The 13,634-nt window shown below is 35.8% G+C and overlaps 1 protein-coding gene across 1 annotated transcript in view; it reads right to left on the minus strand.

Moving 5' to 3' along the window:
• The window catches only part of PREX2 (phosphatidylinositol-3,4,5-trisphosphate dependent Rac exchange factor 2), a 288,146-nt gene that overhangs the window by 122,523 nt on the left and 151,989 nt on the right, over positions 1-13,634 (minus strand). Inside the window, exons 20-23 of the mRNA XM_077752494.1 lie at positions 13,192-13,328; positions 10,549-10,666; positions 7,805-7,989; positions 5,396-5,557 (exon numbers count right to left, since the gene is read on the minus strand). Coding sequence (XP_077608620.1) covers positions 5,396-5,557; positions 7,805-7,989; positions 10,549-10,666; positions 13,192-13,328 — 602 coding nt within the window. The remainder of the gene's footprint in view (positions 1-5,395; positions 5,558-7,804; positions 7,990-10,548; positions 10,667-13,191; positions 13,329-13,634) is intronic.

Consider the following 13,634-nt stretch of genomic DNA (forward strand, 5'->3'; position numbering starts at 1 on the left):
GGTAGGCTACTATTTTGCAGATAATCTCCCATTTCAATTAAGCATAAAACTCCACTGGCATAGAGTTATAAAAATTCTGTATCAGAGGAAGGGAAGATGGGGAAAATTTTACCACAAATTTTCCAGATCCATATATCAATCAGTTTGAGGATTCTGTGGTATTAATAACTAAAGGTGCTTGGAATATTTAAAGTAGGACTTTGGATTCCTACATGCCAATATTTTTGTGTCAACAGGAACTATCTCTTGAAAGCCCATTAAATATTTATATGGAGGAAACATCCCTAATATACAAAATAAGCCCAATTATGGAATTATTCTACAACAGAGAATGAATCTAGAATTAAAAAGGGTTCCAAGGACAATTTAGGGTAAGAATGTTTCTCCAAACAGTACATAGTTTTATGTCTGGATCACCCACACATCCTGCCCCAAGGAGATTAAATGCCTGCTTAGGATTCACTCAGGTCTCCAGTAAGGTCTGAAACTTCTCTCATACATGTGCTAAAAAACATCTGTGGCCTGTGCAGCTGGCCAGAAAGTCCATTATGATTGGGACAGCCTGGCTATAGAAACTGCAGAAATCAACTTGATTCTATTTTTAAAACCTGAAACTTTTAGAGTCAAAACAAAGGAAAGCCAGTCTCTTTGAGATTTTAGTTTCTATGGATACATTTTATTTTACAAAAAAAGAGGGGTGTTTGAAGCCTTCATCTGAAAGGAAAATATGCTACTGAAATAGTTTAAAAGTAAATACATGAAATTAAAAACATAGATCACAAATGCCATAGTTTCTGTTGACAGGCATTTGATTCATAAATGGAGCTAACCTTACATAACCTAGAAAGGCTATTATTGTCTTAGGTATCTAAATTTTGTTCAAATTAAAAATACCCTTGAAATATTTTCATGCTAACCTTGTTTCTCTATCTAGTGAGAAAGACAGTCAATTATTCTGTATTTGTGATCAATAAGGGATGCTGAAAAGGATAGCTTTGAAGGCGTTTAAGTTCTAATTAATTTTCTCTTTATTTCAAAAATTTAAAATAAAAATAAATGAGACAGCATTCCATAGGACAGAGACCTAGTCTGCTACTTGCCAGCTCAGTGACCTTAAGCAAATTCTTAATCTCCTGGAGAAAGAAGCAGATGGTAGGAGTATTCAGTACATATAGCTGTTTCAAGGCTCAAAGAACAATAATGTACATACAAGAGCTATCCACAATACAGTGATATTATTTTTATCATCTAAAATCACCACCCATTAGTCTGCCCATCTCTGCTTTAAAAGCTTTCTGGGCTCTCAGTTACTTCTGAGAAAATGGAGGAAACTTTTTACTTGGCAGGTCATGTTTTTGAGAATCCCCAGCATTTTGGGAAAGACCCTGTCCCTTATGCTTCTAATCCTACCCCCAACATAACATGCTCCAGTTTATCACAAACCATATTTTTGCTAAAATCCAAGGTATGAAACCTTCTTCATCCACCATAACCAATCCATCATAGAGCTGTATATATTTTACCTCCTATGTATTGCTTGGAGTGATCCTTTTCTCTCCACCCTCAATGCTTCTACATGAGACCAAGTCACCACTCTTACAAACAAATCTGACTATTATGGCACTCTAAAATATCACTGGAAAAAATCAGATGTTGTCAGTTTTCCTTTTAATGTCAGTTTACCTTTTAACTCAAATCCTCCTTTCTAGTCCAGGCAACATGCCAACTCTTCATCAATAAAATCAGTCTCATTTCTACATCTTTGCCTTCACTTATAGTATCTCTCTGTACTTGAGTGCCATCTCTACTCCTCTTCACTCTGACAAACCTTTCCAACTTATAGCAGCTAGCATTTGCTGACTATTCAATCCACAAAGATTTCTCCTTTACTGAAATGCTATTGCCCTTGTAATCAGACCCATTCTGTTTAGCTGTGTAGTGAAATTTAGCAGTGAAATTTGAATGATATATACGCTATGCTGCAGTGTCAAATGCAGATATACAAACAAAAAATAGATTTATAATAAAAGTGAGCAAGGCTCAAGTTCCACAGCTGTGTTCAGCTGCATGCCTTTGGGCAAGTTACTTGACCACGCTGAGCTTCAGCCACTTTATCAATGAAATAGATAATGTGTCTCAAGTCACTGTGTGGATAAAATTATACAACATATGCAAACTGTAAAATATCTGTGCAATGCCTGATGCTATAGCAGATTGCTACAAACTGCTGTGTGCTGCATAACTCCAGGGAGCACATAGAGAGGAGGGTATAGGGTGCAAACACATTCAACCAGTTGTCGTGGCACATCCTAATAAGTTAAGTAGTTAGTATTATTATCACTTACTTCATGTATTTTGACCTTCCTTCCATACAGATTTTCGGTGTGGGAGGGCAGCCATATTTAAACAATTACTGCCTACATAACAGGTACGCATTTACTAAATGTTTACCTATTCTTCCCACCTCAACCTGCAATAAATTTGCTTCTGTGAAGTTGAGTTTTTGACTCATGCCGTTGGCTTTCATTAAAGAATGTATTAAAAATATCTGTCACATAAAACAAACTGTTGCTTCTTTTTCAGGGATATGTTTGCAGACACTGCCCTGACAGTTCCTGGTGTCGCCTCTTTGACATTCAGTGTGAGAGTAATTTCAGTGTGAAAGTAAGTTCTTTTAGAATTTAGTCTAAGAAAAGCTTTGCTTCTCTTAAGAAACATGTATAAATTACAGGGATGCTGATAAATATGTAATAGACTGTATTTCTTTTTTTTTAATTTTTGGTTATCAGGAAACTGCAGGTCAAATACAATATTCCACTTTAGCAACTAACTAGAATCTTAGCACTTGCTGACCTTATCACCCTTTTTTCTTGGTGGTCTATACCATCTATTGTAATATAACTTTACCTATAAATGTATCTACTAATTTTCTGCCAATGTCTATTCTCTCTTTCTTCCTTTCATTAGTAAGTTTCTCTGAGTTTTACTTGGGCACATGGATGCCCAGTTAGAGACAATATTTCTCAGCCTGCTTTCACTAAATGACTAATTGGATGTCAACAGGAGTGATGTGTACAACTTCCAGGTCATGGTCTCAATAGGAAAACTCTTTGCTCTCCACTTCTTTTCTCTTCTGAGGGGCTATAACTTAGACATGGTGCTAATGAGCCAACTTTGACCTTGTGGAAGAGGGCAATGTCTTAGGGGAGACAGCAAAACTATAGAAGGAGTCCCAGAAGACTGTTGATCCAGTCCCCACTGGGTTCCCATCCCATTGAACTTTCATGAGAGTGAAAAATGAACTTTCAATTTTAAGCCCATTATATTATCTTGGTAGTTCTTACAGCAGCTGAATCAATACCCTACCGAATATACCCTCATCTTAATGTTTTGTTTTTACTCATAGTTTACTTTTTTCATGTATATTTCTTTAACCTATTTCTACTGGTTTGTTTTTGTATGAATGGGGAGAAGTAGGAAGAAAATTTTTAAAAAAGAGAGAGAGAAATGACCCACACACACTGACAAGTTTGACAACTACAATCTGCTTGAACACCTATCATACTTTATACAGACCCATTTCTGAAGGAGAATTATTCTCTTTTCAAAATATGTTCAAAGGGGAATAGTAATTTGCATTTGTTTCTACCTTTTAATTTTTTTTTTACAAATAGTTTATTGTCAAATTAGTTTCCACATAATACCCAGTGCTCATCCCCACAAGTGCCCTCCTCCATGCCCCTCCCCCACCACATCCATCAGTCCTCAGTTTTTGTCAGCATTCAAGAGTCTCTCATGGTTTGCCTCTCTCCCTTTCCCCCACCATTTCCCCCCTTCTTCTCCCCCTTGTTCCTCAGTTAAGTTCCTCCTAATCCTCCTACCTTTTAAATTTTACTTCAAAGCACTGTCTTATCTTAGAGAGAAAGGAGAAATAAAAAGAGAATCTTCTGTTCTTTAGCAACAACAAAGCATTCATGGAATCTTTCCTGAACTCAAATAGGTGAACTGAGCTTAACAATCATGGAAAGGGAATTAACAGATGTGACAATCTTGAGTATCATTTTTCTTCATGTGAATGGATTTATTAAAAAAAAAAAAAGACAACCCCATTCAACTTCACAAGATAAACATTTTAGGAAATCCTAAAGAAAAATATGGTGATCCTTCTTTCCCATGCCCCACTCCACCTGAGGTAACCAATGTTCCAGTATTCATTCTTGCATTTCCCTATTCTCATACAGCCCTATCTGGACATATATGGGCTTATCTTTTACTATGTATCAGGAGTGTAAAATATACACAATTAACTCACATTCATAAACACTAAGATAAATAATATTTCCTAGGATGGCTGTAACAATTTTTAAACAACCAGCCTCATTTTAAGGGAAATAATTTAATTAGCTAGTCTATTAAAAAAGAGAAAATATCTTACTATAAGATAATTTTGGACTTCAACTTCTACTAATTCCATCTCTAAATTATATCTTCAAATCTATCAAATTTTCTCTGTCTTCCCATCTTCACCATAGGCCAAGCTATCATCACCACTCACTGGGACTATTCCAAGAGCTTCCTCCTCATCTCTATCCCTCAGTTCCTCCTTGCAATCTATTCCTACAGAGGAGCCAGTGCCATCTTTTATAAACCTAAATCAGATGAAGTCACACTCCTGTTTAAAAGCTACCAACTCTTCTGGTTGATGTGGAAAGAAAACCCAAACTCCTTCCAAAGTTCCCAAAGGTAAAAGGCTTCCACAGCTCTTCTTACTGGTCCCTGCCTAAGCCTCCAACCTCATGACTCGCCATACTCCCCTTGACACCCTGGCCTTTTTTTTTTCCACTTTGGGGCCCCTGTTGAGCTTTATTTACTTCTTTGCTGCTCACTCCACTCAAATATAAATGCCCCAAGAAGAAAAACGTTTTCTCCTTTACTGCCATATTCCTGGCCAAGAATATGTGCTTGGCATATAAAATGTGCTCTATAAATATGTCAAATAAATGTACAAATCAGTCAATTTCAAACAGACTGTTTTCTGTGTACTTTCTGATTGAGAGCTCTCTTCCCTCTGTTCAGAGAAAAGGAAAAGAACTATTGACTTCATAATTACAAGGCCTGGATTTACATCCCAACTTTATCTTTTGTTAGCAAGTAATTTAGTTCTTTAGGCCTTGGCTATTATTTTTGGAAAATGGGAAGTAATGACCTAGCTTTCAGGTTTGTGAAGATCAAATAAGTTAATGAATGTAAAGGCATTTTAAAAAATCTAAACTCTAAAATATNATAAACTGGTACACAAATAAGTAATAAAATATCAAGAAGTGAATTAAATTGGACATTTAAATAATTTAAATAATATATACATGTAAGATATGTACACAAAACTTTTATTTACCTTTTTATAACTGGATATTCTCTGACATATGTGCTCAATTTTTTCACTGCAAATGGCACTGAATTTACTCTGAAGGTCAATAGGAATCACTTCATTTAAGGAGTTAAGGCTGGTGCAGTTTTGCACAAAATGATCATCACTTTTAGCCAGGGCTTCAAGAATCTGTAGTAATACACGTACACACACAACAAGAAAAGAAAATATTCAAAATTAGCCAAATACAATTTTCACAATTCTAGAACACAGAGTGACTTTTCCCAGCACACTTCTTTTAACTGCCTGGGATTTCTATGTTCAGTAAAACTCTTGTCAGGAAGTGATGGACTTGTGTGTTTGCCTCTTATGTTTTGCCTTCCTTCCGCTGGCTATAAAAGGTTGCCTGAGGGAAGTGAGTGGACTTCAAAGACTCCCTGCTGGATAAATCAGTATGCTCTGATGTGGGAACACACTGCCTATATTTTAGTCAGTTACTCAGAACATTTTTTTCCCTAAATTTGGTACTTAGAACAACAAAAACTAAGGAAAACCAATAGAATGACATCTTTATTTTCTATGGGAGCCCAGAACAGAGAATGCAGAGAACAAATGTTTGCTGAAAAAAATGAATAAATGACAAGAAATTCTCTTGCTAACGTAAAATCAATGTCAGTTGCAGTGTCTGAGCTCCAGCTGATAAACACATCAGATAAAAGTGTCTGTATGAAATATTTAATTAGGAAATCCTTTAGGATATTTGAATCCATTTGTAAGACAGCATTTTTGTGTGTTTGTGTGTGTACATACCACTGATCACTGAGAATTTCCAATGAATGGAGAATTATGTGTCATACTGATGATTGTTCAAAGACTGCAAGGGTTGACTGCACCCTTACCTGACATTTTCATAATATTGTATAAGACAGACAATGTATAGATGCTATGTTTATTTGAGCTTCCTCACAGAAATCTTCACTTCCCTGTCTTGCAGAATACAGAGTGTGAGTTTTTGGTTTAATCACTATTATACAAAGTAGAGTTCAATGTATCATTAGCTGTGTGAGCTTGGTTCATTTCTTAGTATCTTTTCTTCATGTAGGAAATAGAAATATTTGCAGTGCTTATACAGTTATCATATATAAAATAATCTATGTAATTTTGCAGATTTGAAATAGCTAGAAAATGGATAAAATAATGATAATAACCTGGGTCCAAACTTACATGGATTGCCTTAATAATATAATGTATTTGGGAAGGGGTGGTATTTTGAAAATACAGATTCTATATTAAAAGATACAAAGTAGTACAATGTCATTGAAATTATGCAATTGTTTTGGAAGTTGACTTTCAGAATATAAAACAAAAACATAAAATAATTATTTCTGAAATAGTGCATTTGGATTTCTATATTATTTTCTCCTACTAACATTTTAAAAAATACATACTATTGATGCTAAATCTATCTCAACTACACATACACACATATGAAACAAGAAGTGACATCTAAATAAATAAAAGTAGTGAAGCTATATGTCATATTTATTACCTCTAATACCTGAATCCTCACAAAGCAGATGAAGGGGTGCCTGGGTAGCTCAGTTGGTTAAGCATTCAATTCTTGATTTTGGCTCAGGTCATCACCTGACATTTGTGGGACTGAGCCCCATGTAGGGTTCTGTGATAACTTTGGTATTCTCCCTCCCCTTTCTCTCCCCCCCCAAAATAAATATATAAACATTTAAGTAAATAAATAGCAATGAAATACTACAAGCTCAAACCCGGGGAGTATCCAACAAGAATTTTATTGATTCACCTAGTGAAAGGATCATGAAAAGCAAGCATAGGGCCGCCTTTCACTTATCACATTTTATCCATTTGGATGAAAACTCTTACTCCCTATCTTGCTTTAGCCTAAAGACTAAGGGTGATACCTTCCCAATTAAGAATCACATAAAAATCTTAAGATCTATTCTTAAATGTATCTCTCTAAGCTTTGTGAAATTATATGAAATAAACACGAGACTTGCAGAATTTGAAATGTCTTATAATACATTTCATGACTTCAAACACTTTTCAGAGAATTATCTACATTTAAAAAAGCACCACCTGTCATGAAAACCATCTGAAAGGTATTAATGATACTGAATCAACAGATGTAACAAACTTGGTAAATGCAGAGAAGCCTTTGCCAAATCAACTAACACTCACCTGGGCAAGAGTCCCATCTAACTTAACACTGTACTTCAAAAGAGATCAATAAAAAAAAGGAAGGTTGTATGCATACTGAATAACGGTGGGGGGGAGGGGAGAAAGTTGAATGAGCTAACATCTGAGGCATACACAGCTGTTTACGTTTTGTAAAGTGGGGGTGGGGGAGGGTTTCAGTAACTCTTCTTAGAATAAAATCCCTTGTTTTCCCAGGATCACTCCTACCTTGGCAGTGAGGCTGAAGAAACCTTTGGGCTCGATCATTTTCTCCACCACATTGCACTTTATCCCAGCTGTGCTGTCATACTCGTACACAACACCATATTCCAGGTGGACATTATCCACTGTCAGACTCACGTGCTCCTTCTTCCCATCGATGATGGCCATGGTGTTAAACTTGTCAATCACCTCTGGAACAAGGACAGTTTTCATTCAGCAAGTTTGGGAAGAGTTTTGTTAGTCTCTTGAAATATTTTGAGTATCTCTGAATAATGTTTAAAGATTTCTTTAAAGGATGGCTAAATCTGATATTCTTGTTAACATTTCTGAAAACAAGAGCACTTTAAAAATACATGTTTGAGCGATCCAAATCTCACCACTCTAACATGGCTAGTCTTTGCACATCCATTTTGATCTATCGACCATATGTATGCCTACTTATACCAATACACACATTATACATACAATTTTATAATTTTTATTTTAATTAAAAGCATTCATGATTTAAAATCAGGGTTCCTAAAGCTGCCTCAAATATCGAATGAATATTTGTTCAGAGCAGAAAAAATACACAAAGCCATCCTGAAGAAGTAGAAAGGAGATGCACTAACCATTTATTTCAGCAGACAGGATGCCTGAATTTTCCCAAACAGCTATCTGCAGGATAGCTCATTGAGAAAATTTGTCCTTGTTTGCTATAATAACATTTTCATCTGGAATGTCTTCCTACAGGTTTTGGGCCTACAAACAGTCAGCTGGTATAAAAACACCTAAAATCTCAAGCAAGAAATCATTGAGAAACCTAACAACAAATATTAAATTACCAAAACAGGATATTAGTTAACTAAAAACAGTTAAGTCTTAGGATGGTAAATAGTAAACATAAAAGAAACAAAAGCAGGACAGTGGTTTGTCTTAAAATAACTGAGTCCCAGAATAGCTAGAAATCAATCATCAGAGCATCTCACCAACCCCTTTCACTGTGGCACCAATGAGGATGAGCAAAAAATGACTAACTCTAAATGAGGACTAAAGGGCTCAAGATAATTTCCTGAGATTTGTCCTAGTTTAAGTAAATGAGAAAGTTGCTGTGTCATAACAATCTTGGTGCTCCAATGTGGTTGAAATATTTCTAATACTGCCCATGATCTGAGTGGCTCCTTCCAGGAGTGGAGGGAACACAGCTTTCCCTGGGCTGACCACTCCCGTCTGATCAGTGTGTCCATGTAAGTAGGCTGGTTAGAAAAAACTAACAGTACAATAAAAAATGTCCAAAGACACCTACCAATAATATAAATGGAGAGATACCAGGAAATTTTAAGAAAAGTTTCAGGGACTTCTGTGAAAAGTGTCTAAACAATAATTCAAGGTATTTGTCAAATGCAAACATAAATTTAATTGCCTCTGTCCCTTTACCCTTGGTGAAGAAGCCACTGAATACAGCAAGCTGTATCTGATTTGTTTCACTGAGAGAACAAAAATGATAGGAGTCCTTATCAAAAGATCTCTTTCTCTTGTTTTACATTATTAGTTTGCCTCTTTCACTACCATTAATGTTAGAATACAGTAAAAGTTACTTGAATCAAGAATGTATTTTCAAAGGGACAATAGACCTTCTTTTTAAACTAGGGCTTCAAATTTTTGTGTGCATGCAGATCGATCTTGGCAAAATAGAGACTGTGATTCAGTAGATGGGTGGGGCTGGAATTCTGCATTTCTCCCAGTGATGCTGACGCTGCTGGTCTTTGAACCACATTGGATTAGGAAGGTCTACACAACATTTAAATTCAAAACAGAAAACGCATATTAACTTGGGTTTGAATCCTCATTCTTCCATTTACTGGCTTGGGCAAGTCCCTTAACCTAACAGGCCTCAATTTCTTCCATAAAATAAGGATGATAACAATAACACTTTCATGAGAGTTCCTTTTTTTTGATGACTTTATGATAATCCATGTAAAACACTTAATAAAGTCCCTAACAAAGTATAGTACCTATGACATGTTAGTGACTAGCTATTATTACTTATATATTTCACAAAACATCTATTTGGAGATAATGACTTAAGAAAGTGGCATACAAGATTTTCAATAATTGGGCAAGGCACAGGCACACTGAAAAAGAATAGTACTGCAAGCAAATGAGGAGTGATGTGGGGAACAACGCAAATTAAATATTACATTCCTTTACTGCCTAGAGCCTGTTGACCAGTCCTTGGAACAGGCAAAGTGGCCTTCCTCTGGGAGCTCAGCTGCCTCAATAATGACACTCCACTAAGGGCAAAGGGAATCTTACCCTGATCTCCCAGGATCCTGTAAGTCTACTTTAACATATAAAAAGTCCCTTTGTAAACTTTTATCTCTACCTCCCCCACCCCAACATCTAGGTTGGCAATCATTCTCCAGGATTATGGTCCCACTGATACACATCCGAAGTGTCCGAGGACTGAATTTTTACTAAACTGTAAATAAATAACCTTTTCCTAACAGCAGCTAGCACTGCAAGGTCCTGGAAACTTTGTTTCCAAAATACCTTAGAGATGTACACTATCCCTGACCCCTTCCCAACTTGAAGATATATAACCAGTCACTCTGTACAGCCTCAGTGCAGTTCTTTCTGCCCATGGCTCCTGTCTTCATGCTTTAATAAAACCACCTTCTGGCACTGAAGATGTCTCAAGAATTCTTTCCTGGCCATCGGTTCCGAATCCCAATACTTCAAACCATTATCAAGGAGTAGAAGGAACCCACCTTCTACTTTGCAGTCAAATGCATCCCCTACTTCATCTCCTGGGGGTTTGGAGTTAGACTTTTGAAGGTCTTCTTGAGCACTCTCAATGCTATTATAAACCCATTGTATGGAGTCTTGCTGGAATGAGGAGGGGAAAAGAAACCTTAGAAATATTAGTGCTTCTTAAAATGCATATCCATTTCATAAACCTGCTTTATGAGAGTTGACAATTTATTTATTCTTCTCGTTTATTTAAAGATAATAAAATTTGAAAGATAATAAAATTTTCAAATTTGAGAGAAAATCAACATCAGAGAGTAATAAAAAGTCAATGGCAATTATATTGCTTAACAAACTAATTTTTAGCCTTGAAATTTTATATTCCAAAGATGTTTTTGAATATTTTTGTTTATTTATTTACTTTGAGTGAGAGAGAGCATGCAAGCAAGCGTGGGAGGGGCAGAGAGAGAGGGCAAGAGAATCCCAGGCAGGCTCCGTGCTGTAAGTGTGCAGGCTGACTCAAGGGTTGAACCCACAAACTGTGAGACCATGACCTGAGCCACAATCAAGAACTGGATGCTCAGCTGACTGAGCCAACCAAGCACCCCTTTGAAGATATTTGAAAATAACATGTACTTCCCAAGTGTCTTAATTAAATGCTTCAAGTATATCTTAAAATAAATTTTAAATTCTATTATTAAATAAATAAATGTTGGACAGTTTTCTGAAGAATCAGTCATCTATCAGTATACAAATCATTTAAATGCTCTGCTAACACATATATTTTAATACAGTTAATGCTTTTTTGAATCAAACCAGTAAGAAAATTGGAGGAACATATTTCATTCCATTGGATTCCCAAGTGATATAACTATTTTTTAATCCTTCCATATCGTTAATCATCCTATTTTTAATTAAAATAGCAGTTGTAGTCTTGTCTAGATAAATGAGAGAGAGGAAATGGTTACCAATTAAATGCTTTCAGGTTTGCATTACTTGAAAGTTTATACCTTTCTTAGGTAAAATGATAAATTGAATAGCACTACTGAAGTGTGATATAATTTACATTATCCTTTTTTCGCATGTATTAACATCACAATTGTGTTTAATTACTATATTGCTATACATCATGAAAATCCTAGTTAATATTTGATCATTTGAATACACCTTGGTAACCTGTTGTGGCCCCTAAGGAACCACACACTCTGGTATCCACACCTCTGTGTAGCTCCTTCCTACACTGACCTGAGGCTTGGTCATGGGATCTGATTTTTCAGCATGATGTGAATAGAGGTGATCGCTTATACTCTCCCCTCCTGAAATCCAGATGCCATGCAGGAAGGACCATCTGCTAGAATGGAAAAGGGGGCCATGTGGAGGGGCTCTGGAGTAGAAGGTGGTGAAGGAGGGGAGATGACAAGCCCATCTGTTCCAAGCAGAACTTTCCTATACCAGTGCCTTCACAGGTGCCAACACTCAGTCAACCCAAAGCATCAAGAGAAATAGTCAATCACTGTTGTTTTTAGCCACTAAGCTTTGGGACAGTCTGTTTAGTGGCAACAGATATGTGATATAGCATGTTACTCACTGAGTGAATTTTTCTGTTTATTGCTTTTCTTAATCATGTTACTAACCAACTTCTCTCTAAGAAGGCAGTCAAGGAAAATGAAAAGAAATGAAATTCAAATCAATTTGGCTACTTGTTAAAATTCCAATTAAAAGGGGAAGGTTTGATAATTTCAAAAGTGTCTTTAAAAAATTCATTCAATGATACAGTTCAATAAACATTTATTAAACAATTGCCAACCAGAATAACCTATGAGTCTATGCGTGAATTCCAATTTGTTATACTAGTTTGACCTTATAAATAAGCAAAATTGATGAGCTCAACTTTTTTGTAGGTTCAGTATTTTACAGGATGTCAGTCTTGGCCTATGAGAAAATAACCATTCCTCTTTCTGGTTTGGACATAAAGTCATAGTCTCAAATCTGGAAGAGTACTTGATTGCATACAGCAGAAAAAATACAAAGCCTCTCCTCTAAAGTTGCTTTTGCATTTAATTGATTAATTTGAGAGAATTTTCTCTTATAGACCAATATTCACTTGTACCTTGCAGGATAAGCTTTGCTTATAAATTAAGATTCTAATTTTATTTTTCTATGGCACTTGAAATTTAATCAAAAGATGGTGGTTAGAATTTTAAGCAATGACAAGTACATTTTGGTATTTTAAGAGTTAAATTCAGTTACTTAAATAAATATATCTAAAATGCAATCACAGAGGCTTTAAAAACCCACAGAGACACACAATGACCATTACATATTCTAGAGTATAGCAGGGGTCAAGAAAACAATTCAGACTTTGGATTTCAAAGTGATAAACAGTTAGGTATCTGAAAACTCATATCATAATACAAATGAAAATACCCCAGAGCTCTTTTTAAACAGGTGATAATACTGTAACAATAAAATGCAATCATTTACGCGTAACTGATTATGATTAATTATGCAGATAAAACAATCATCATGAGATTTACAATGCTGTGCTTAAATGTGAACCTAGAAGCAGAAGCCACAAACATCTCTGGCACCATCCTGTGTTGTCCCCTGGGCTTTCTCTGCAAGTGTGCAATGAGACCCAGATAAGCCAAAGGGCAGCTTACCTTCACTGGTCTCCTGTATTTCCTGCAGGCTGTGACATGTGCAATAACACTGGCATGTGTCTCCTTGCTGACATTGATCCCATTTACTTTGATAATACACTGTCCAGGGTGAAGACCGGCTGCTGCAGCCACAGTCCCTTCAAATACAAATAAGAAAATGGTCAAAAAACTAATTTTAGGAATGAGATTCACTTTTATCACACATACAGTATGGAAAGCCATTTTAAATAATAGAGAGTAGCTAGTATGTTCTTGATAAATCTTGTTCTGATAGTAATGCCTTCTCAAAATTTGTCTACTTTTAAACTGGCCATTCAAACAGATTAACAGAACATTCCCCATTTCCCTGAGAATTAGTTTGAAGGGAAACTTTAGCTATTTTTGTCATAATTTTTAAGTTTATTTATTTATTTATTTATTTATTTATTTATTTGAGAGAAAGG

Source organism: Crocuta crocuta, unplaced genomic scaffold, assembly GCF_008692635.1.
Source record: "Crocuta crocuta isolate KB4526 unplaced genomic scaffold, BGI_CrCroc_1.0 scaffold141, whole genome shotgun sequence".
NCBI lineage: Eukaryota > Metazoa > Chordata > Mammalia > Carnivora > Hyaenidae > Crocuta > Crocuta crocuta.